Below are 26617 nucleotides of genomic sequence, written 5' to 3'. Positions count from 1 at the left end.
TGATTAGATCATGAATTCTGGCCACATGGCACCAAGATAATTTCAGTTGCAAATCACTTCTTATCAACAAGTATTAAGCGAAATTAAATATGCCACTACACTCAGCAAGCTGGAAACTTCATGAACAATTCAGATTATGCAATAGTCTTGGGTATAATTTATACACATATTGCATGTTTATTTGGTCACAGTTTAAAGACAAAGAAAAAAACTTAGTACTGAAAAGAAGTAGAATAATAACAGGTAGACTAAGAAGTTTGCCATTGCAAATGACCTTGCAGAATAACTCAGTCTGATGTTTAACAAAATAAAAATACAGCTCCAATCAATTGCACAATTGAAAATGAATTCACTAAACATTATTCAATGCAAGAATTCACCGACGAGGTGCTGTATTATTACAAAGTTAAAAAGATAGAAATATAATTATAGATATGTCTGGAGTTAAGAGCTTCCCACATTACACCAAGTATCTCAGAAGCCATGAAATAATTGTTCAAGTTAAAGGAAGAAAAACAGCATCTCAAAATTTCACTGCAATAAAAATTTAATCCTACAACGGAATTTCTCCATCCTGTGCAATATCAGAAACTTATTGCAATGGTAGAAATAGTACCTAATAGAGGTAGTATTTTATATTGACTGGAAATGTCAACTCTCCAATCACCTACGATTTACTCTTGAGTTACTATCATTTGCACCAGTCTTCAGTCATTTATACACAATTGAAAATTAAGTTGCATGCAAAATTACTTTACTATGGAGACGCCATATCTGTAACCCAAAATTTTCACCAGTTATCACAATGAACGACCCAAGGCTTACCTGCCGTGCCTTACACTAGTGTGGTCATCCGGATGACGTCTTAGAACTGTTGTGATATTCTCCCTGTGGTCCCACCTGTTACAGGCTGGCAGACCAATAAATTGCTGAAATAGTTTAGTGCCTAGTTGGGCTCCGAAGCATAAATGGCAAATTTACCCTGCACACCATTTCTGTATTAAAATCACAGCATTCATGTTGCAATTTCAATGTTGTTGCCATCTAGTTACAGAGCTATGACATAAAATTTAAATAATACAAGTCCATAATACTGAAATCTTTGTATTTTATTTCATAGAAATATATACAAGTAAAAAAGTATTGCACAGTCATTTTCACACAAGCCACTTATAGCCTGTCTAGACAGTTAATTGGGTAATTGCATATAAGAAGTCCCAGCCATAAGGAGGCATTTGAGAAGTAATTTTCCATATGCAAACTCTTTAGATACAGTCTGTTCAATTATAGCCACAAATAAATAAACACATGCATAAAGTGACAGTATGGAAGTAAAGTTACACCAGTGGAAATGGCGATTGATGAATACTACAGAAATGACACAAGAACAATGGCAAAGACAAACACATAATAAAATATACAAATTCACAAAGGACCACAGGTGGACAAGGAAAGAGTATCACTTTTCAGAAATCAGCGTCTAGTGTGAAGACATTTTCTTCTTTGCTCGCCATTACACCACACTTCTGGTACTCTCCTACTTTCTTCTCAAAGAAATTAGTCTTTCCCTCCAAGGAAATGTGCTCCATGAAGTCAAATGGGTTTTCTGAGAAGTATACCTAAAAGACAAAGAGTGAACATTATTTTATTGGCAATGGGTCTCAAAAGACCTCAGGTATGTAAAAGTATGCCTCTATAGAAAGATTTATGCTACTGACAGAAAGGGAGCATATTTAATGAGTTCATAAATACCACAAAATTGTATTATATGCGCGACACACAATATAAGTACACGGAATTCTAGTAACACTATGCACGAAGTATTTATAGATTCACTTTAAGTACAACATGATAGTCCACCATCTTGCAAATGAGTGAATGATGTAATGGATTTACACTGTTGAGAGAGCTGTGTCTGATAACTGCTGTTATCAGGTGCAGCCGATGTAACTGAACTGTTCTTTGTCAACAGTGTAAACCAAATGAACGAAGGCATTGTACAATTTTGGGCAAAAATAACCTAATTGTACAATAAACAATAACTGAATCAATACACAAAAATTCCTTAGGCAGCGAGAGCAGCAGCAAGATTACAATTAACTAAAACAGATGCAAGAAAGAAGTATTTTCTCGAGCTTCCACATTTACAAGCCACATTGTGTTTACTACACTCGTGGATGCTACAATGAACAGAGGTACGACGCACATACAGGCTTTGATGTCACTGCCGACACTGCCCTTCCTCATTGCATAGCTTACAAGCACAGGGCATCTTAGTTAAAAGGCCATCATTTATTACAGCTGTTTCTTAATTTTCTTGTGTTTTAGCAATAACTAACATGAAATAAGCACAAATTTTAACGAAAGGTAATCTGTGATGTTATGCATGCATACAATTAGGCGTATTACCCCTGTAGTGAGTCAGTCTGTGGTTAGGTATCAAACAGTGAAGGACTGCATAATCTGCAATTAGTGTTACGTGATCATTGCATTATGCTGTCTGTCTTTAGCTACATGAATGTGCGATCCATACCTAAACTGCTTAATTAAACATGTTAAGTTCGCCACCAGAGAATTTAACGATATGGTGCTTATTGGTGTAATGTATGGGTCTAATATTTGGACATGTGTTACAAAACATTAGACAGGCAACATTGTGTGTAAATAAATATGAAGTGATAGAAAATTAGTCCCTGTAGGCCAGTGTACCTTAATTCACATATGCCCATCAAATCCAGTAACAGCTGAAAAACAACCAGAGACCAACAGTCGGCTGAGGGTTAGTACCATGTTACTGATGTTATACCATATCCATTTTTACATTTATAACCATTAATTTAAGTTCTATAATTAACTTAATACCCTAAAGTTCCCAGTAGATGACTTGCCCTACACTCAGAGGGAACAGCCCAACCCCTTTATTAATATTTATAAAGTCTTTCTTACCAGGAAAAAACCAATGGTTAATGGTCTGTCCAGAAGCATACTGTAAATATGGAACTTCGATCAACTTTACAACCACTTCTTGAGTGAGCAAACTAGCAGATTTTATTTAACTTCAATTGTGAAACCACACGATTCCTAACAACTTTAATGCATACAACCAAATCAAAGTTGTAATATACAGGTTATGTCACTTTTCCTGCTAAATTTCTGATGGCCATAACTTCCACTTGTGGGAGTCTTCTGTGAATCACCTCTACGTGCGCAAAACAGTTTACTGTACTTTTGACCTTGAGAGTTAGTTAAGTTTGACTGTGTTTCATAATATTAAATCTTAAATCAACAAAACCTGGTGGAATACTGAAGTTCCACAGACTTATTTTAATAGTAACTGCTTTAGGAAGAAGCAATTGAAGTACACTCTTGGAAAAAAAGCCTCACTATGGTACACAAAATAAATTTGCAGCCCTTTCAATATCTTCGGATTATCAATTACACTGTTCTTTACGAGTGATACCATGGGGCTCCATCACTAGGATACCTGCAACGACCACACCAATGTTATCGCAACAGTAGAATTTGTTACCGTTCCTGCATCCATATCCATGCTGACTGCACACGAGAAGACGCCGACTGTTTCCTCTGCTCAGATAAGTCAGCTGCAGGAGAGTTGTCTCATGCTTGTGACGCAAGTATCTCACTAAGATGTTTCAGAATGTTCGCGATCTTTATCTCTCATCTCATGGCCTGATTCTTTGCACATGGTGAATGAGGAAGGGGGGGGGGGGGGGGGATGGGACATGGCACTTGGGTGTCAAGTATACGGGCCTTAATTTCTGTACAATTCCGGGTGATTACCCACTTTTGAATGTAATGGGAACGAACTCCTCAAATGTAGTGGGCTCGTGCATCTTCAGTGGTACTGACTCTGCAAAAGCTTTGACATACTAATGGCAGAGAAGGTAAGCATATAACTGCCATAACTACGCCAACTGGGCTCCTCAACACAAAACAACGCATTTCAGCCTCCCCAGTGCAGCACAAACATAGCAACTATTTATGCTGTTACATGGATGGCATTCTCAACCTTTTGCTTGCTGGCAAATGCACCTGTGGAAACAGGTGTTCCGTGGACTCCTGTGGAGACCTCTGCCACTGACATTATAAAACTGGCACTTGACAATGCTACCTTACTGGTACATCCTTATCCAAGGGGCACCTCTGGCTTTAATGGTTCACTCTTTCATACATATGTTGCAATAAGAATAGCATTGGAATACCTTAAACAGACAACAGCTTGCAATTTTTCTGACCAATTATTTCAGACAATGGCTTGAAGGGTACATTTTTACAATGTTCACAGAACATAAGCCACTAACATCCTTATTTCACCGAATTACAGAGTTCAATTCGCCTCATCCATACCACCACAATGATTACATTGTGCAGTTCACCACCATCAGGCACATCACCTGCCATACCTATGTCATGGCTGACTGTGTCACGGGATTGTGCACTGCTCACAGCTATCAATTGGGATGCTGTGGCCACCGATAAAGAATCCAACCCCCTCCTCCTGCAGCGTCTTCAAGGTCCATCATCCACAAGATTGCATCTGCAGCTCCTCCCTCTGCAAGGATCTAAACGAAATGTGTGGTGTGCTAGATCTTGCAACAGGGAATTCCTCCTCATCCCTATTTGATGGTGCCACCCAATTTTTAACACACATCATGACCTAGCTCACCCAGGAATCAAAGCTACCACAAAATTGCTTGCTGGTAAAGTAGTCTGACATGGTTTGCAGCGCAACTGTTGCCAATGGGCAAGCTGATGTGTAACCTGCCAAGCTTTCGAAGATCATACCATGTACCTGTTCCTGTTTCTTAACCATATCAACTTTTAGATTTTAGGCCCTCTTCTTGCTTCACAGTGTTTGCGTTACTTTTTAACAGTTATCGACAGAGTTACACATTGACCTGAAGCTAGTCAAATTGTGAATACGAGGGTCGTTCAGAAAGTAACCTCCGGTTGATTTAAAAAAATACACAAAGTTAAATAAAAATATTTTAATATATACGTCTTACAACTACATCTTTGCACTATTTTTCTACATAGTCTCCATAGCGATTGAGGCACTTATCGTATCTCTTCACAAGCTTTGAAATTCCTTCTGCATAAAAATCACCCGCTTGTGCCTGGAGCCAGCCTGTGACCGCATCTTTGAGCTCTTCGTCGTCATCAAACCGCTGTGACCCGAGCTATTTCTTCAAATGCATGAAGAGGTGATAATCACTTGGCGCCAGGTCTGGGCTGTAAGGTGGATGGTTGATAACGTCCCACTTGAAGGACTCAAGAAGGGCCGTTGTTCTGCGAGCAGTGAGGACAGGCGTTATCGTGCAAAAAAACGATACCGGAAGTCAGCATACCACGGCGTTTGTTCTGTATAGCCCGTCGTAACTTTTTTATTGTTTCACAGTACACGTCTTGATTAATGGTCGTACCACGTTCCATGAATTCAACCAACAACACCCCTTTGGCATCCCAAAACACCGTTGCCATCAGTTTTCTGGCAGAAAAATCTTGCGAGGCTTTTCTTGGTTTGGTAGGCGAATTTGAATGTGCCCACATCTTTTATTGTTCTTTTGTCTCAGGGTTCACGTACTTAATCCAGGTTTCGTCACCGGTCACGATTCTGTTTAACAATGGTTCTCCTTCGTCCTCATAACGTGACAGAAAGTCTAATGCAGAGGCCATTCTTTGAGTTTTGTGGTGGTCGGTAAGAATTTTGGGCACACGTCGTGCACAGAACTTACGGTAACCCAATCTTGCTGTCACTATCTCGTACAAGAGAGTCTTAGAAATCTGTGGAAAACCAGTAGACAACTCCGACATTGAGAAACGTCGATTTACACGAACTTTTGCATCAACTGTCTGAACGAGTTCGTCAGTCACCAATGATGGTCTACCACTCCTCTTTTCATCATGAACGTTTTCTCGTCTACTTTTAAATAAACGTACCCATTCACGGTCAACTCCTTCACTCATAACTCTTGGTCCGTACACGGCACAAAGCTCACGATGAATAGCTGCTGCAGAATATCCTTTGGCTGTAAAAAACCTTATGACAGCACGCACTTCACATTTGGCGGGGTTTTCTATTGCAGCACACATTTCAAGCTGCCACAAAAACTAAACTAGCACAGGTACGACGTTCACTCGACCACGGCTTGATGCCGACTGACCTGTTGAGTGCGTGAACGCACAGATGGCGTCGCTACTCCCCCCCACAACCCGCACTGTGACCAATCGGAGGTTACTTTCTGAACCGCCCTCATATTTCTACTTTCATTACTTGGGCTTTCATCGCTACATGGTTTTCATGTTTTGGCATCCTCATGCTATTACTGCAGACCGGGGCAAACAATTTAAGACAAATATTTGCAAAGGTATTTTATTTGTGTGGGTGTCGCCTCACCCGCACTACTAATGACTATCCCGTGAGTAATGAAATGGTACAGCACCTACACTGTACCTTGAAGTCCACCCTGGACTGTCACTGAATCTTAGCCTGATTTCCTCCACAGGGTTTTCTTTGCCCGCATACAACCTAAAAGGAAGGCAGCAGCTGTTCCTCACGAACATGTTTATGGCAAAGCTCAGGAAGTTCGGGCAATTTCTTTTCTCCTTGCCCCATGCCCCACATACAATTTGGTGACAAAATTTTTCCTACACGAATTGCAATCTTATACAAACACGCCTCCACACCCCTGTGCATCGCAATTCAAAGCCTGTCCGTTGTTGCAAAGACTTTTGTTAGTACTTTTATTCCGGGCCTGTGAAAGGCAGTTAAGCCACCAGTCTCCCCTGTATACAAGCGTCCACTTAAAAGTACTGCGTGGTTCAAACAAAACCTTTGTCCGTGACATTAATGGGCAAAAGGATACAGTTTCCACTGACCACAATAAGTCAGCACATAGAGGATTTCAGTATGAATAATGTAAGCCCTCAACAGTCACAGGTACCACAGCCTGTTACAGTATGTGTGTCCCACCACCACCACCACCACCACCACCACCACCACCACCACCACCACCTACATGAACCAGTAGGCAGAATAAGTGCCATTTAAGGAACTCCAGGTTATAGTACACCAACTGTTTTGAACTGCAGTGCTACGCCCTCGTATCATTATAGAAACAGGACAGCGGTGGGTGGTGTGGCGACAATGGTGATGCAATGGACCAATGAGAGAGAAGACTTGTTACATGTAATATATTGTCTGTTTTGTATTACTTGTATTAGATCCTGTGTGTATGCTCTGGTACACATATGTCTTGTTCGGTGTTCTTCAAACTCTACATTGTGCTTTTACTTCATATGAGTATACAGCAAGTACCCACACTCATTACAATCTCTCAGATCAATCTGGGATATAACGAGATGTAACAGCATCAGCCTATGATTTTCATTTCAGAGGAAGATTTTACAGTTAACTCATGAAGCTTTTCCGTAAGCTGAATCATAAGAATGTACTGAGTAGACAAAAATTCCTAATTATTTTCCACTGTTCATAGTGGTTAGGGCAGCTCCCGATCACCCTGAATCACATCATTTTTAACTGGAAACGATTTGAAACACACTCACAACACCCACCCAACCCCCCTCCCACTACAATGTAATTGTAGTATTTAATTGTCAGCAATTGCCAAGACCTCACACTTGTATAACACATAAGCAATTGCTTATAATAATTACTGACCCACAGAACATAATGGTAATACCCTACAATAGCTGACGGAGTAACTGACTTGGTAAGAGCAGATGAAACGCTATACTAACAGTAGTCACAAATGACTGCTTTGGTTTAGGCTTCTTGTGTGCACCTGATGCCACACATTCTCCAACAACCATTCAGTAATTGTCTGAGCATTCCTGCTGTGAATGTTTTAGCCAGTGTGACCATTAAATGTCATCTTAGGTAGTTACTTAGTGACTTTCCCCATTTGGTACGAGTGCTTATGGCTTGTTAATGTTGGTGAGTGACAGATTCTATATAAACAAGGGAGAGAGATCATTATTACAGGATACATGCTTTGTTCAAACGTTAAGTATAAAACGGTCGGCCTATCACAGATGTTACCAAACCTCAGGATATTACTGCAAAAGCAAGTGGTGCCCAGTTTTTTTTTTTTTTTTATCTCCAAGAAACAACAGCAGTGAGAAGCCAAAACATAATAACTTTAAGTTACTCAAGCTTTAACATCCAATGATAACTTAAATAATTACTTAAGCTAAGGGGCACCCCACAGAGAAGCAACATTCACACAAGAAACAACCACGCACACAAACCTGAGATGTTGAAGGTATCTTGTGGGAAGAGAGACCAACATTGCAGTTCATCTCGTATTTATTTTGTGAGAGTGAATATTGCACTCTCTAGGGAGCACCCTTAATGAAATCCACACTTTTGTATTTCAATTTTGAGGAACTGCACAGCAAAACTTGCTCACATCTGCAAGGATACCTCTTCACTGTTGAGCCAAAGCTCATCCTCATCCAAACTATTTTCCCTACTATGACCTATGGAGCAGAATCTTCAACTATGAAGACTGCACACCTTCACAGGACTGATGCCTGAACACCTGGTGCCTTAGAAGATCTTTATCACGTAACAAGAAATGAAGTTGTCCTAAAAAGTGCAGGTGAAAAACTCAGTGCAAAAGTATTACAATATTCTGAAACCTTGACCCGTTGCCCACTGATCTTTATATAAGACAGCACCGAAAGTATAACAGCCAATGTGTCCTCACGAAGTCTACAGTGTATTCTTTACATTCTGCAGTTTCTTGTAATTCTGTTACTAATAGGTCACATTTGTAGAGCACGCAAGACATTGTGGAAGCTCAAGGGGAAGAACAAAATTATTCTTTATCACAGGGAGAAATATCCGAGTGGTACAGCCTGAGGAAGACAACTATTCAGGTAATCTGCAACCTGGTAAAAATCTTTCCATTTTAATAACATTGCTACAGATACTGCTGCTGTAATTGAAATTTAGTTGTATCTTTGTCTTTATGTGATTTTTTCACAGGTCAATATCGTGATGAAGCAGCATCCAACACAGGATTCCGAGACTTGAGAATTTATGTCAAAACAAGCAAGAAAGAAAGAAACTGGTGTCAGCTCTGATGGCAATGTATCTCTGCACAACAGAATACTTCAGACTTTTCCATACAGAAGTCAACAACATGTAAAATCACTCAAGATTTTATCTCACTTTTATAAAGGGCAATTACTCCTAGCAGCACTATCATAAAATTTATAATCTAAAAGATGAAAAATAACCTTGAAACTTTGTCTTTAATGTGTGTAACCCCTTAAGATTAACTCTAACACAGATGTGTCAGTAACACTTTGAACAATAGTGCAAATAGGCGATTTTCATTGTACTGTGAATATAGTAGGGTCTAGTAATCTAGAAAAACCTGTAGTTCCGCTGCATCAGGACATGCTTAGGAACTATGCGCACCAACAGACTCAGCTACCAGCAGGTAACGTATTGGTGTAACTGTCAGATTGGTTTGAAACAAATAATCTCATTATAAACCACTTGAAAAACTAGCCATGAACTTTAACATATCCCATAAAAAACAACAGATTGACCTGAACTTGAAAAATAAACAAGGAAAGCTTAAATGCAACTGACATGAAATTTTTGGGACCACCTCTTCAGGATGATCTCAAACGGAACACACACACACACACATCCAGCCTAACAGGTGAGCTGTCACCTATTTGCTATATGCTGCCGATACTGAACTCAAGTGGAAATAGAAAAACAGTACCACAGGTGTATCATGTGAGTTTCCAGTCTGCAATCAGATATGGACTCATTCTGGAGAAATTCACCAGGTAGGCAAACTATATCCGAAATGCAAAACAGAGCTGTTAGCATTATTTGCAACAAAGATTGTCATTCTCTTTTTGAAAGATTTAAAATCCTCAACCTTCTGCTCTTTGATTTTCATGTAATAATTTTCTTCATAAGAAGATTTAAACCACCCAATGCTTCTAAATTAAACAGCTCTGTAAATCACCATGAAACAAGAAAGTGCAATATTCTTATCTCATACCAGAATGTCTGCCTACAAGGAAAGTGTCTTATTTGTGATGAACCACAATTTCTACTGTGTTAATGAATTTTTCAGCAAGTTAAGTGAACACTGTATACTACTCTAAAGTAAAATTACAGATCATAGCAAATATTACCTTTATCTGACTAACGTAAAATACCAAACATGCACATAGTAAATAAACTGCATAAATGTGATAATACATATGTATTGTCTATAGGAATTATTCATGGAATGTAACATTATGGCTATGGCCGAAAGCTTGTATTGTGAGAATCATTTTGCTGTGTATCTGTGGCTCAGCATCTCTTGCCACATGATGAGCAGCCAATTTCCTTTTCTCAAATTACAAAATTACCTAGATTGAATGTGTAACTATGATTAATTTCTGTATCATTCCAATGTGAAAAATGTGCATCATTTTATGTCTGCATTGTATTTTGGCTTGTGCTGTAGAGTACAGAAAATGACACAGGAGCAAATAAAAATAATTCATACGGGGTAAAAAGGAAAATGAAAATCTCTGTTAAAATTTATGTAGGTGAAAGGACATCCTGACATTAAATATAACAGAATACGCAGTGACTGGAGAAAAACTACTGCTTAATATGGCAATTTTGAGAAGAGCTTATTACTGCAATCAGAGCTGAAGACCATATCATACATAACAAGGCACCAATGGGAGGACATATCAATCATGACCGATATCAATCGTCAATATACATTAAAAGGAAATGCGTCACAAAGGATGTGAAGCAGTTATGCACATTGGTCACAAATTAATATTCATATGGAAATGCTAAAACTGTAAACTTTGGTAGCCAATGGACGAATGTATGGCACTGTTACCATAAGGTTCGTTTGAGCAGTTACCAGAATGCGCCAGACAACAGGCTGTACTGCGCATGCGCAGCTACGATGACGTAGGCAGCCCGTGCTTGGTGCTTGCTCTGCTCATACGCTTTTCGTCGTATTTCTGGTGGGGCATCACGTGACCATGTGTAGCCGTGCCACCCGTGCGGCATGTTATTGAGAGGACATACTGAATTGTACTTAGAGCAATTGTTTTATCATATCCCACACAGATAAAGGATGCAAATAAGGAAGCAATTCTTGGCTTTTGAGTCATTTCAAAATTAGACTCCACAGCTCGAAGTACCATAAAATTTTTGACAGGTTTTTTTTTTTAATTCGTGCTCTGCAATGTTGTTATGTAGCATTTCCAACACGTTTACATCTACACATCACTGCAAAAAGCTACTAGGATGTAATACAAATTACTTGCAACAAAAAAGAGAGAGTTTCTTGTGTAGCTTATACCGGAATAAAGGACAATAAATTTCATGACTATTTCAAAATGTGAAAAAATTAACATGGTTGTCTATGAGGCATAGAAACTGTACAACTGACAGTTTATATTCTACTCTAGGAATAAATATGAAGCCATGTGGGGAGTTTAAAACGATAAAACATGGTATGCTGCCAGTCTAAAATTTAGCATAGAGTGGCATTCTATAAATTTAAGACGTAAACACAAATTAAGAAATAACTTCAGGCCCAGAGGAAGTACGAGACAAGTGTCTTGTGATCGAAAAACACTTTCACAGAAGGCAGATCTATAAAATTCTGCTACAGCTGTCATTATATTTGAAACAAAATATATAGTTCAAAAACACTGGCCACATTTGCCTACTTAGCTTCACGTCAATGTTTACGTATGTTCGTACGTATATAGCATTAAGAGATCTTACAGTGTCATACAAGGAACAGGACATCAGAGACTACTCCAGCAGCATCGGAATTTCATAAACCATACTAAATGCTTCATTCCGCTCTAATTGCACATTTCTATGTCCAGATGGACTCTGAAGTTCCTGATATTCAGCTTTTCATGTGGTTCTCGTGATACAAATTTTCTTGGAGGTCCAGTACTGTATTCTCATATTTGGTTCTTTATTATGGTATATCACCATTTGTCCCAGAAAATGAAAATTTGCACTTTATATTGAACGAGGTTGAAAGTAGCCAACAGCGCGGAATGAAACACTTCGTTTCGTTTCAAATAAAGTAACTGCCTCAGCGGAAAAAAAAAATTAACTGAAGCAAATTTCTCTATAAAACAGACAGAAATAGCTTCATCAAGACATTAATGGTTGATTGCTAATAACGTGGAAATAATATAAAATCAGAAAATTGAAACCACTAACTTATTTTTGTCTTTCATGGTTATGAGAATGTATATTAATTCACTTGATGGCTCCCGGCCACAGAAACCTGTTTTGTTTTCTGTTTGACGTGGGAGCTGTAAACGAAGACACGGCCACGGGTCACGTGAGGAAGGACCCCCCCCACACCATAACTCAGCTCGCACTGCGCATGCGCGAATCTGGCAGCTTGGGCGCGCCAAGAAAATTTTTCCGGGTAGCTTCTGGCTACGTGCCGCTACTGCTCGTACACCAAACAGCCACGCTCCAAGTAGTCAGAAGCGGGAGGAAGGCACTGCTCATACGCGAATTCAGCTCTGCGCACGAGCCCGCTGGCAACTGCTCATACGAACCTATAATCTCACCATGCAGTCAGAAAAATGTAAACAGGGGTTTGTTGACAACAGGGTGTAAAATCTTCACGAATTTCATTCCATTTACTCAAGACAGCAACTACAGTTTTAGGCAGGCGTGTGAACAACATGTGCAGATGTCAGCATATGAGAGGAGTATAGTTCTGCAATGCAGTATAACATTAGACAGCAATATCAGTGCCTAATGAAGGTTGGAACCAAAAATGTGCTAGTAGACCGTTTCTCAATGTAAATATATTTAATTACAGGCTAACAATATCACTACTTCAATAAAGCAGAAAGTACCTGCTGAGAAAAACTTTCATTTTCTTAAACTGGCCATTACAAAGCAAAAATACCCTCTGAAAGTGTTATTTGTAAGTGAGAACAGCAGAGTAACCTTTGATATGAATGGAGTAATAAATAGTTGACCAGTATGGGGTAATTATAACAGCATTACAGAAGTATCCGATTCCATCAAACTGCTCTGACCCACGTCACCAATATGGCTGAAACTGCTACTTTCAGTGTATCCAATACTGTGACAATGATGTCAGTGCATATATGTGCCAACGGACACTAAAACTGAATCCTAAAGCAAACATTATCCCAAAAAGAAAGCCAGAACTACAGCATTCCACTACACCAATGAAAATCATGGGTATGCGACATTTCCCTCAACCTATATAGCTCAAACTCATCTTTCTATTCCTACAAACCCCCAACATCTACAACTACAGAAAGTGGGACCAAAACACCAACATCTCATCAAAAAATCTGACAACACCACAGCAATCAAAAGACAATCAACCTGCCATAAATACACACAAGCACCACAATTACTATAAAATAAACCCAAAACAAAAATTACTTACCGACAACAACATCCAGCAACATGATATAAGTTTGCCACCACACGTGAACGCAACAAAAACAGACACTTTCACACCACCCACAACCCACCTCATTAACTCAACAACAACCAATACCAACAACCTCTCCCCCCCGCCCCTTAACTCTCAAAACCCCACAGACCTCTCCCCCCCCCCCCCCCCCAAAAGAAAAAAAAAAATTATTTCACAGGGACCCTCTTCTGCCATCATCATCAAAATGATACTGCAGGTTGGAAGATCACCTCTTCCACCCCCCCCCCCCCAAAACATCTGTCTTGTTAGTACAAGCCACAGTGTCACAATCCTTGAACTCCATAGAGTAATTAAGAATTAATCGGTCATAACCCCTCTTCCCCAAACCCCGGTAGGACGAAAATGCATTCAAAACTGAAGTGCTCGCCTTCTGAATATATTCAATCAAATCCACAAATTCCCTCTCAGTACAGTCCTCCAAAACCCTAAAAAACACAATCAGCATACCCAGTTCCCAAAACAACGCCCGCCGCCCCCTCCTCCAAACCAACCTGATAACTACCACTCCCATACTTCTTAGGAAGTGTTAATTTATCAACATCAACAACCATCCCCTCCCCACCCAACTTCATCCTGTACTTAACATGCTCAGAACAAACCTCTCGATAAAACGAAAACCAATCCAACCCGTGGACAAAAAACTGATAGAAGACCTATAACAAAAATAGTACGTCAGCAAAACAAACAACATGGCCAACCTAGATTTCTCGAACCAGGTACTGTGTTTAATCGACTTCCAGATGTTATCCCCGTAACACTGCTACATAAATGCGACCCTGGTCCGAGATGCCGGGAACTCTGAAGACTCGTTGTTGCCATAAATGTTGCACCTGACATTCCGTAAGGAACCCAAATAACTGCACAGACATTACTTCTTTAAGAATGCCCACACATTGTGCCAGTGCATTTCACTGAAATTAAATTTTTGTGACCTAGACTGTTATTGTCTTAATTTCGGTGGAAACACTTTCAAACTCCATTATCCACCAACTATGTACATTCACAGCAACATTACAACTGTCATAAAGAATCAAATGAATCCAATATGACACATTACATTCAGCAAATAAATGTACACCATCAAAAGGCACAATCAAACAAAAACAACGCAACATCTACAACACAACCAACACGAGAACTCTTGAGCTGTAATGAAATGAAATTTAGTGTGACGAGGGCCTCCCGTCGGGTAGACCGTTCGCCTGGTGCAAGTCTTTCGATTTGACGCCACTTTGGCCACTTGCGCGTCAATGGGGATGAAATGATGATTAGGACAACACAAAACCCAGTCCCTGAGCGGAGAAAATCTCCGACCCAGCTGGGAATCGAACCCGGGCCCTTTTAGATTGACAGTGTCGCGCTGACCACTCTGCTACCAGGGGGACATAGTACACAACACCATTACATAACAGGTCAAAGCAGACGGGTGGAATCTGACAGTTCCGCTGATTCATTACAGCTACAGAGACATATTAGGTGAACTTGAAAGTCAAATGCTGCTAGACACAGAAAGATGTAAATCGTTCTGTGTACTCTGGAAAATATTTCTTATGCCACAGACTTTGACAACTGAACAGGAACAGCATGTCACTATTAAATGGTACAGTAATAAATGGAAGATTGAAGTAAATGCAAAGAACTGTGGAACTCTTAAGCATGTGTACAATGGAAAGTCTAGATTACACTTTTAAATGTAATAAAAGCAAAACCACAGACACCTTGCAGTTAATACACATTGTACAATCTGAATGTGAGTTTATAGGAGGAAGCTGTCTTTTTATTTTTAACCTCAATAGATGACTAGAAGACACAGTTAAATTTTTCTAAGTTCTAAAGATCAGGTCTGTGATGTTTTTGAGAACTTAATTGCAATATGTTAGGAAGAGAAGTTGGAAAGAAGATGAACACTATCCAGTCCACACTAGGATGGGGTTGCAGAGAAATAGGACTCTGCTGAAAAGCAAGAAGTATGTTAACTGATACTTTGTTATCAACATGTTTTTGGCTGGATGCCATTTTGACAACTATGTATTTGACCAATCTATTGCTTCCTATAGCTGTAGAAAATAGAAATCCCTATGGAGGGTGGAGAGGGAAGAACCCAAAGCTAAGCAACTAGAAAGTCAAAATATGATTAGTCTGGCTTCAGCTGCCAGAGACTGGTCGTGTGTGTAAGACGGCAACAAACAATTCTATGAACATAGAAATTCCGGAATGTGAAGAAACCATTCTTCTTATAGACCTAAACCTAAGGAATACCGTTATGAAATTTTTGTAGCACATTCTTTTAATAATTAACCTACAACAGATGAAGATCCTATGAGTGGCCTGAATTCTCAACAATGGAGAGAAGCTGTTGAAATAGAACTGGAGTCAGTTCATCACAATGAGACTTTTGAATCGACTGAAATATAAAGAAGGGGAAGGGGGGAAAATTTTTTTTACAGAGTGACGGGTTATAAAATCGACAATTTCAAGAATGGAAACACTTGACTGAGTAAAACTAGAAGAAACAAAGATAAATCTGAGTTCACACTGTCTTCCGAGCCAAAACTAGAAATGATGAAAGAGTTCTGCCCCTACCCTCACACACCATCATAACTATGTCACAGTATTTAACACTAACTGCCATTAAGTCATCACACGCAACAAGGCAGCCAATCTGTTGGCCTAATGAGTCATGGTTAGCACTAATTCCAAGAGTCAACATAGAAACATCATCTCTAAGTATCTCCCATTTTCACAACAAGCACTCAGTAGGTTTTACTGGAAGACTATAATAAACATTACATTACAATTTTGTATTAATTTAAAACCACCTTAGTTTTCAGAGCTGCACTACTATATAAAACGTGACAGCAGAGCAAAGGGTTACACTCATTGTTAATGAAACATCAGCTTAACCAAGGTGGAAGGACTACCATAAAGTTCTTTAACTAGAAGGGCAAACTTACCTTTGAACAGCCTAACTCCACAAGAAGTCTGTCCGCAACAAATTCAATGTACTTCTTCATAAGGTCACAGTTCATGCCTATCATTGCTACAGGCAATGCCTCTGTTAAAAATTCTTGTTCTATTTGAACAGCATCCTTAATAATATTAGTTATTTCCACTTCTGTGGGCTTCTGCACAACATGCTTAAACATGAGGCATGCAAAGTCACAATGCAGGCCCTGCCAATACGAAATACTTATAAGTAACAAAAACTAACATTTTACATATACTTAAACACTCATTTATTTGTAAAATTTACCTCATCCCTTGAAATAAGTTCATTGCTAAATGTAAGGCCTGGCATTAAACCTCTCTTCTTGAGCCAGAAAATAGCTGCAAAACTGCCAGAAAAGAATATGCCTTCCACAGCAGCAAATGCAATTACACGTTCTGCAAATGTTGCAGATTCATCAGCAATCCACCTGAGTGCCCAATCAGCTTTCTTCTTTACACATGGTAGCGTTTCAATTGCATTGAAAAGAAACTCTCTGGAAAAGAAACATAGGATACTCAAAACTGTTCATTCATTGATTCATATATATGCTCCAGTGATAATGGAATTTTATCACAAACCTTTCAGCAGAATCCTTTATATATGTATCAATGAGAAGACTATACATTTCAGAATGCACATTTTCCATAGCAATTTGGAAACCATAAAAACATCTTGCTTCTGTTACTTGCACTTCTTGGCTAAATCTTTCAACTAGATTTTCATTAACAATGCCATCACTAGCAGCAAAGAAAGCAAGGACGTGGGAAATAAAATGCCTTTCTTCAGGTTTAAGCTGCTGCCAGTGAACCAAGTCCTATGAAATAAACATGCAAATTAAATAGAATGTTCCTGTTTGAAATATTACGGGGCGACCATGGCTTAACAGCTACAAGCTAACCATAACGAGGAAGATTATAGCGAATGTTCGAGTATGATACGTTAATTTAAGTTAGTTCAACGTAGCTAAGAGTACTATGTTACAGTTCATCTTCAGCTTTAATGTGGAAAACGGGAATCATTCACACTATGCCTTGTAACAAAAAACACCGAACTGATACTTTAAGAGATGTACCTTCGATAAGTCTACTTCTTCAGCCGTCCAGAACGATGCTTCTGCTTTTTTGTACATAGCCCAGATATCATGATACTGAATCGGGAAGATGACAAATCTTCTTGGGTTCTCCCTCAATAAGGGTTCCAGCTGAATATCGAATTTTCTGAAAGATTTCTTGTCTTTCTCAATGAAATTCTCGTCGCCCTGTAAAACATATACTCTGAAATACTCTAAACAACAATATTCAAAACATAACTAAGCATTGAAATAAAATTGTCTTCCTTACGAAGCTGATTTGTTGGGCTATATTGTGCCGCGTTGTCACATCCAAAACTGCATTTCGATGCTTTCCGCTCGAATTCACCTAAAAAATGAAGTAATTAGTCGCAGGAAAACAAGTCAGCACAACATATAGAAACTCCCTTCAGAATAATAAAATGAATACAATACTTACATTAGGATTAAGCTTTAACGGAGACAGAGTAAGCGGCACATTTTCTTTATCACCAACCGCTTGAAAAGGCATCTTAACGACGCTTACACTTCGACTGCACTACAGCAGAAACCCAAGCCAAACTGACCAAGTTAGTTCATGCTCCCTAGTTATAAACACGAAAAAGGCGGGAAACAAGCATGCCTACCAATAGGAGCTTAAGGTCTCAGCTGGTGTTAGTACAGAGAAGCCAATTTTCCCAAACACTGCGCTTCATAGCATCAACAAAAACCTTATGCAATAACCTTTGCCCATTACATGTAAAATTACTTTTTATCATAGGGAACTACAATCATAAAGAAACAATGCATCATTTAATCCAATGCACAATCTCACACTGACCATCATAATTTGGCAACGTTCAGTCCCGCCACTTTATAAATTTTTCCGGGAACCAGTTAACGATGTTCCCGCCGAATTGTTGTTTCGAAGACGTCACAGTGTCAAAGAGTACCTGAAAGCTAGAACAGTTCTCCCATGTTGTTACTCGAAGTGTGGATTTCCCTTGTAACTAGTTCAAATTATATTATAAAATATATCGCCACATAATTGATATTTCTAGAATTTGTTATAAAGTACACATAATACCGATTATAATTAATGATATTTCAAGACAAGTAGGACTTCTTGGTGAATATGCGAAGTACGATTTGATTCATTAGTTCATTTTTTACGTGTCATTTCGAATGTCACACTTAACCTTAGTTTTTTTCCACATGCATTTACTAGTCGTTAATGAATGTTTAAACACGAGTTAACGACAGTAATTGCCTACGAATCGTATCTTTGATCGCTGCCATAGAGGGCTCATGACTTCGTAAGTTCGTAATGATTGCGCTGTTGGTTTATGCATCCCGCATAATAAAAACGGCAAGAAAACAGTAGACAACTGCATTACTTGAAGTCAGTGCTGTTAATAAAAGGAATGCCCGTCGTTGACGTATTTGGTATAGGATATGTAATTTTATTTTCTGTTTCTGTTACGCGCCAGAGCGCGAGTGTTGCTAGCGAACCAGTACGAACGGGTAGACACAAATACGTTTGATTGGAAGATTACAATAATAACTGTTATAAAGGGTAAATACTACACGATGTGTAGCATTTACCCTTTATAACAGTTATTATTGTAATCTACTGGCGCGTAACACAAACAGAAAATAAAATTACATATTCTATACCAAATACAACGCCATACACACCAGTGGAAGGATATTACCACAATGGTGCCCCACTGTAATATAGAACTTAACTTTTGTGTTTAGCCTTGAGGAAAAGCGCTTTCAACGAGTGTCCGTTACAGAACATGTCACTTAATTAAAAATGCTGTTGCTTGTGTAGTACAGTACAGTAATATACCGGTACTGATTGTTGCAGAATTATGTTGGGCTAATCTACAGTGACGTTGTGGTTCTTATGGCAAATGATAATGTACATATTGTATCAGAATATTTAAACCCAGGGATGTGAATTTAACAATAATGCTTACGTCAACTAGATCATGACATCAATAGTATATTGATAGGTGCCTGTGTTATATTACCAAATGCTTTGTTAGAAGTATTACTAGATAAAAACAGTAATATATGTGGAGCAGGAATGATTTCCTTTTTGAAAGTATCCGTTTTTCTTTTAGTATCAAGTAATTTAAAAGTAATTCCCATAATTATGAGTTAAAGGGTAACCCAAATCATTTTTCATTCTAGTGTCGTACTTGCGATCACCTCTGTTAATCTCACACTCAGAATTGTCAGTCATGACTAAATGTACTCTAAGGCTGTGGTTAATATTACTAGCTGATTACAGAGATGCCTGCAAGATTTAAACGAGTGAATACGAAACCTAATTCTAATTACTCTCTTTGGTGGAATGAATACTCATTGCTTAACTGAGGAAATATCCCAGAATTAGAGAGCAGTGAATGGAAATGTGCGAACTTACTGACTTATGTACCCTTGAAGTTGGCAGTTATTCTAAGGGCAAATGTAGCTCTCTAAGTGTTTTAGCAGACCTAGCGTATAATATGGCCACCATATGTTTTCATCAATATGCACACCAAAAACCTTTACATCATCACATACCATTTCAGTCTTGCTACTTGCTTCACTACATTACCTACTTTGTGCTATATGTACTCTAGTATTATAGTTTTATTTGATATATTGGTTTATGGTGTGATGATAGCTAATGATTATTATTTTTGTGCACCTGATTGATGATATCACATTACACCTGAAGATGGTCCTTTTCTGACTTAAGCTGGTTGATTAATACAGTGACAAAATAGCTGTGTGCAAACCACAATTTTTAAATTTTTTTTTCTAACATGCTACAGTAATGTACATGATATGAAAGTACTTCTGAATATTTACTTGTTCTGGTTATTCTGTAGAAGTCCTTTTCTATTGTGGAGAGTCTCTGATATCTGTAGTGATCAATGGCTTTCTGTAATGAGTTCCCATTTAATAATCTTTCTCATTTAATATTCTTTTTAAAAAAATTGTTTTCAAGAATAGACACAATCTCATTTAGAAATATGTTGAAAGTGGAGCTAGCTTAGGCTCATTGTAAACTTCACCGTAGTCAACAGTTTTAAACTTTCTTTAAATTCCTCAGTAGTTTTGCCATTTATCAGCATCACTGCATTCTTAGTTTTTCTGACTTTACATGGAGCTAATCTGCAATGTGAGTGACTGTGCATTATGATCTGCTAATCAGTTTCGTACAGGATAGGCATGCATCTCTTTAGCTTCTACCGGCTGTATCTTCAGCAACACTGGTAGAGAAATTTGTAATTGATACTTAATTATAAGTGGCTGACAGCACATCTAGATAAATTTTCCTGTCCAATTGCTTCAAGAAAGTTACAGTAACCAAAAAATAATAATCCTTTATGTGTGACAGCACAATGTCCCCTTAATTCTTTTCATGAAAATTTCTATTATAGACCTGCTATTGTAACAAGCACAAGTCTTCCATGTCCCAGTATTAACCTGCAAGCCCATGCTTCAATATTGTAATGTATATAGAATATAATGTGGTTATTTTTACATTTTTGTATTTTCCACTTTTATGAATGTGACAACTTCTCCTTTATCTATAATAGTTCTGCATGAATATGCAGCAAATATATAACAACTTCCGTTAACATTTTTTATCTCTGTGGTTGTATGATGTTCAGACAGACAAATGACATCCGTTTCTTTCCAACTGCTAAAATCTTGCAAACAAATTAACGGCTCATTTACTTCATTTTTTATCCTCCTAATACTGTGTTGAAATATGTTGGTTGTGCTTTTCACTCTATTATTGTAAGTTCAACTGGAAGACTCTTGTCAATTTAATTTCCTTTAACACTGCATTTCTGAATTTGATCAAAAGTGTCAATGTCTCATCTGACCACAGTAACCATAGGGATTTGATTAACTTCACATGTTCCATATCCCTAAAGGCTTCCATTCATGATGGGAAATATGAAAAATAATGTATAGGCCTAAATAAAAACGGAGATTGAAAATGTTAAGATAATTTGTAGTAAGAGTGGTCAGTGACATACTTTCAATCTAGCATTGGAGATACAGAGCTTTGGAGCTCTGTCTTTCGCTAGCAAACTAGCAAAAGCACTCGTATTCACACACACAATCAAAAAGACAACAAAATGGCTGTGCCATTTGACACAATGAGAGTGTGGATTTTGTAGCTGTGTGGTTGTGTGTACTTTTGCTAGGAAAAGAGAGAGAGCTCAAAAGTTAGTGTGGATGCATGGCTGTGTGCTCTGTACATTGGTCCACTGTTAGTGTTTACCTTTCCTTTATTTTATGTATTCTCATATTATGTTTGGTAAATCTTATTAGAATGATTCCAACTGTCTTATGAAGCTTTAAATATTGTCAGTGGCTTGTACACATATAATATTATTCACTTGGGTGTTCCCACAGCCACTCATGTAGCACATCATTCAAAAGGCTGTTCGGTGTTTGTTGACATCTAGGACCTACATTTTAACTGTAATTTTTGTTTAAACAGCAAGTCCCCCTTTTCTTTTGCTTTTACCATAACACTTTAACACTTACTCTATTGTTATACAGGCAGAATCTTTCACCTATCATACTTACTGGGCACTGTCAAGTGTTTCACCTCAGATCTACAGTATGCTATATCTACATCCACCGCTGTACTCTGCAAACCAGTGTGAAGTGCATATATCCTCTTGTACCAATTATTAGGCTTTCTGCCCGTTCCATTAACTTATGGAGTGCAGGAAGATTGATTGTTTGAGTGCCTCCGTGCATGCAGTAATTGTTCTAATCGTATCCTCACAATTCCTACGTGAGTGAAACATAGGGGGTTGTGGTATATTGCTAGAGTCATCATTTAAAGGTGGGTCTTATTGATAGACTTTATTGGGATAGTCTACATCTGACTACAAGAGTCTTCCAGTTCAGTTTCTTCAGTATCTCTGTGACACACTTCTGTGGATCAAACAAATCTGTGACCATTCATGGTGCCCTTCTCTGTATATGTTCAGTATCCCCTGTTGGTCCTATTCAGTATGGTTCCCACATGCTTAAGCATTATTCTAGAACCAGCCACATGAGTTATTTGCAAGACATCTCCTCCGTAGTCTGATTGACTTCCCCAGTGTTCTACTAATGAACCAAAGTTTACCACCTGCTTTAGCCATATCCCTATAAAGTGTTACAGCCAGGTGTTTCTATGAGTTGGGTGATTCCAGCAGTGAATCATTGATATTATAGTCATAGGACTATTTTTCCCCCATTTTGTGAAGTACACAGTTTCACATTTCTGTACACTGTTTGCATCACTTTCAAATCAATAGATCTAACATAATATGTGTGCAGCTTTTTTCAATAATATTTCATTGTATATAACTGCATCATTTGCAAAAAGTCCAGTTACTTTTAATATTGTCTGCAAGGTCATTAATATACAATATGAACAGCAAGTGTCCCAACACACTACCGTGGGGTACGCCTGAAGGCTTCCATATCTCACAGTGACTCTCCATCCAAGGTACCATAATGTGTTCTCCCCACTTAAAAGTCCTCAGTCAAGTCAAAAATTTCACTTGATACCCTGTATGATTGTACTTTTGACCACAAGCATAAATGTACTGAGTCAAATCCTTTTCAGAAATCAAGAAATACTGCACCTAACTGACTGCCTTGATCCAAAGCTTTCAGTACGTCATATGAAAAAAGAATAAGATGGGTTTCACATAATTGATGTTTTTGGAATCATTGCCGGTTGGCATTGAGGAAGTCATTCTGTTCAAGGTACCTTATTTTGTTTGAGCTCAGAATATATTCTAAGATTTTACAACAAATTGACATCGGGGATATTATACACTAGTTTTGTGGACCCCTTCTACTACCCTCCTCGTAGACAGGTGTGACCTGTACTTTTCTCCAAGAACTGGGCATGGTTTTATGTTTGAGGGATTTGTGATAGATTATAGATAGAAAAGGGGATAACTGAGCCACAAATTTAATATAGAATCTGACAGGAATTCCATTGGGTCCTGGAGCTTTGTTCAATTTTAACAATGTCAGCTTTTTCTCAACACCACTGCCACTAATACTTATTTCAGTCTTCTTTTCAGTGGTATTAGGATTAAATTAGGGCAGTTTTTCTGGATTTTCCTTTCTAAAGAAACATTTGAAAACATTGTTAAGCATTTCATCTTTTGCTCTGCTACCCTCAATTTCAGTTCCTGTCTCATTCACTATGGATGGGCCCCAACTTTGGTGCCTTTACACACGAAAATAATTTCTTTGGTGTGTAAAATATCATTTAACAATATTCTGCTACGGTAGTCATTGAGAGCATCTTACATTGCTGTCTTTACAGCCAAACACGTTTCATTCAGCATCTCCGTATCTGTAGCCCTATGGTTTGTTTTACATCTGTTATGCAGTAGTCTCTGTCACATTAGAAGTTTCTTTACAGTGCATCTGTTTAATGGATGCGTTTGTTTGTAACATGAAGCTTGCCAGTGGTTATCGGTTGATACACATCTGATTATGATGTCACAGTACGCCTGAATATGGTCTGTTCACAACTGAAACTGGTTGTGTAATAAATCAAACACTACAGCTGCATGCCACCATGACTTTCACCAACTTTCAGAAGGGCTGAAATGTAGCATATGAAAACAATAGGCTTTATGGAAGGCTAGCACAAATAGAGCTGCGTGACTTTTAAACTGCGTAACTCTGACAACTTACATTGGTGTGAAGCAGTGAGTAGCAATAACTATAGAAGTATTTGTAGGTGAAATACTGGGGAGTGAATATTCATCTCGTCTCCTGTCACAACAAAAATATACATAATTACAACATTAGGTGTACACAAATAGACTTAATTCAAGTGACAGAGAAACTGAAAATCCCACTTGAAAGCTCTGTCTACATTCAAACAAAAACTAAGATGTCACCTCATCTCACCCTGTCACTTCAGTGTAAGGGAGTTCTTAGATGCAAGTACACAAAATCCTTAAATGAGAAAATCCACAAATTCCATGAGAGATCATGTAAAGATTGTGACATTCACCTGCTTTATATCTTCGTTGATAGTCCTCAGTGTTGATGTACTGCATTTTTATACTGGCTGAAAAATGGAGAGTGGAAGTTCAACACTGACTACTGTAAATGATGTAGCCGACAGTTGCACAGTTGCTGCTTTTCACAGTTCTTTATTTTCATTGTTCACAACCCCACAATACTACACAGCTATATGGACAGTTCACTACTGATTAACTTGATAGCCCTCATTAACAGTTTGCAGGCAAACGTCAGCATACTGCTACAATAGTTCACCATTGAACATCCATGAGCAGTAAAAACCTAACCACACAGTTCTTGCAGAATAATACGGTACATGTGGCACTAGTGAACAGACACTGTCATTATTTTTAATATCCGGCCTATTTGTGTTATACTTATATCACGGTTAAGTTGATGCATTGTTGTTGGCCTAACGAATACAGGTTCCTCATCTGAAAATCGGCCGTGGACTGACTTGTCTTTGGACCAAAAATCAGGCCTTTATACATCCTCACAATAATAGGAACTAAAACTATACATTGTTCAATGTTTAATTTACAGAAAGTACAATTAAAACATAACTCATTCAGTTAACCGAATAAACAGAAAAATACCTTCTTTTTAACACTCTTCTACTAGATCAGTTAGGCTGAATTATTTGTTTAAATAATGAAATTAACACATATAGCTATACAAGCAATACTTTGGACAAACCTGTTAATTATTTAGGAATTAAGGGCCGGCTTTGCTAACATGTTTTTGAATAGAGCCAAATAAATATATACAGAATGCTAGTGGTTCGTCTTCCAAATGTTTATAATTAGTACAGAATTTATATTTGTTTATAAGTCAGTAATAGAATCTAAGTCATAGAACAATTGCTGTCCCAGATTGCTTAGTCACAAGATGTGGTGGCCACTGTATGTATGCCCACCACCGCGCCACGCCATCTTCTCATCCATCAGTCCCTAGAGTTTGTGAAAACAGTCACTCTGTGCGTGGCGCGGTGACTGTTTGGATGAGAAGGTACAGAGCAAAAAAGGTATATTGAACTTAGGTCCAGAAACGTACAGTTTCCATGCTAGAGACCATTTATTCAGTCATATGTTGTTACAGAGGTTGCGGTCTAACACACACTGTACCATGCAGCTACAGTTACAATATGTTTTGAAAATGATTTCCATGTCCCTCAACGCATCCGTGTATGTGCCTTAGCATATTCTGTCTCAGATGTTCACATCACCCAGGCTGATCTGAATAGTGTCAAAGGCAGCTTGTATACGCTGCTCCAGTGTCTCCACGTCTGGAATTGGCTCTGCATGCATGATACTTTTGAGATGGCCCCATAACCAGAAATTGCATGCGTTGGGATCCAGTGAACGAGCAGGCCAAGCAACTGGACCCCCTCGTCTGACTCGTTGACCAGGGCAGACATGATTGAGATGCATCCAGACATTAATGGCGAAGTGGGCTGGACCACCATCATGTAGTAGCCACATAATCCTTCGAATCATCAATGGCACTTCTAGCAGGGTAGGCAAAGTCACCCGCAAGAGACACTGATAGTTCCAGCCTTTAGGCAATGTGGAGGCAAGACTGGTCCCAATATACGGTTGCCAATTATACTGGCCCACACATTCCATCTGCACTGATGCTGATGATTCGCTGCCACCATATCATGGGGGTTCTGCATACTATCCCACAGATAAATTTAATGAAGGTTGAAGATACCACTCCACATAAAGATGGATGACAGAAATCCCAGAATCGTGGTTGCCTGGTGAAGAAGCCAGTGACAAAACTGCTACCGATATGGAAAGCCTGTTGCTAGTAAGCCCTGCACAACTGTAAATGATAAGGATAGTAACAGTAGCTATTGAGAATGTTCCACACAGTTGTCTGTCTTACCTTCTACTGGCAGGTCAACTGCCTGGTATTGACATAGTGCTCTCCTTTCAT

The 26617-nt window shown here is 38.6% G+C and overlaps 1 protein-coding gene across 1 annotated transcript; it reads right to left on the bottom strand.

Moving 5' to 3' along the window:
* Positions 1–1088: 1088 nt before the first annotated feature.
* On the bottom strand, positions 1089–18234 carry LOC124789308 (ribonucleoside-diphosphate reductase subunit M2 B-like). The gene is made up of 7 exons (XM_047256620.1): positions 18057–18234; positions 17889–17966; positions 17621–17806; positions 17127–17362; positions 16813–17041; positions 16514–16732; positions 1089–1619 (listed from the first exon to the last, which is right to left on the bottom strand). The coding sequence occupies exons 1-7, from the start codon at positions 18126–18128 to the stop codon at positions 1467–1469; spliced, it is 1173 nt and encodes a 390-aa protein (XP_047112576.1). The 5' UTR covers positions 18129–18234; the 3' UTR covers positions 1089–1466.
* Positions 18235–26617: the final 8383 nt, after the last annotated feature.

Source organism: Schistocerca piceifrons, chromosome 3, assembly GCF_021461385.2.
Source record: "Schistocerca piceifrons isolate TAMUIC-IGC-003096 chromosome 3, iqSchPice1.1, whole genome shotgun sequence".
NCBI classification, from domain to species: domain Eukaryota; kingdom Metazoa; phylum Arthropoda; class Insecta; order Orthoptera; family Acrididae; genus Schistocerca; species Schistocerca piceifrons.
The sequence above is the reverse complement of the archived record's forward strand: the minus strand, read 5'-3'. Positions and strand labels throughout refer to the sequence as shown.

What these genes read in the sequence shown, in the direction of transcription:
- LOC124789308 (XM_047256620.1), bottom strand. Translation starts at nt 18,128, where the DNA reads ATGCCTTTTCAAGCGGTTGGTGATAAAGAAAATGTGCCGCTTACTCTG. An exon ending in AACTTATTTCAAGGGATGAG is followed by an intron (nt 16,733 to 16,812) that starts GTAAATTTTACA and finishes TCGTATTGGCAG; the next exon opens with GGCCTGCATTGTGACTTTGC. An exon ending in TGGAGTTAGGCTGTTCAAAG is followed by an intron (nt 1,620 to 16,513) that starts GTAAGTTTGCCC and finishes TTTGTCTTTTAG; the next exon opens with GTATACTTCTCAGAAAACCC.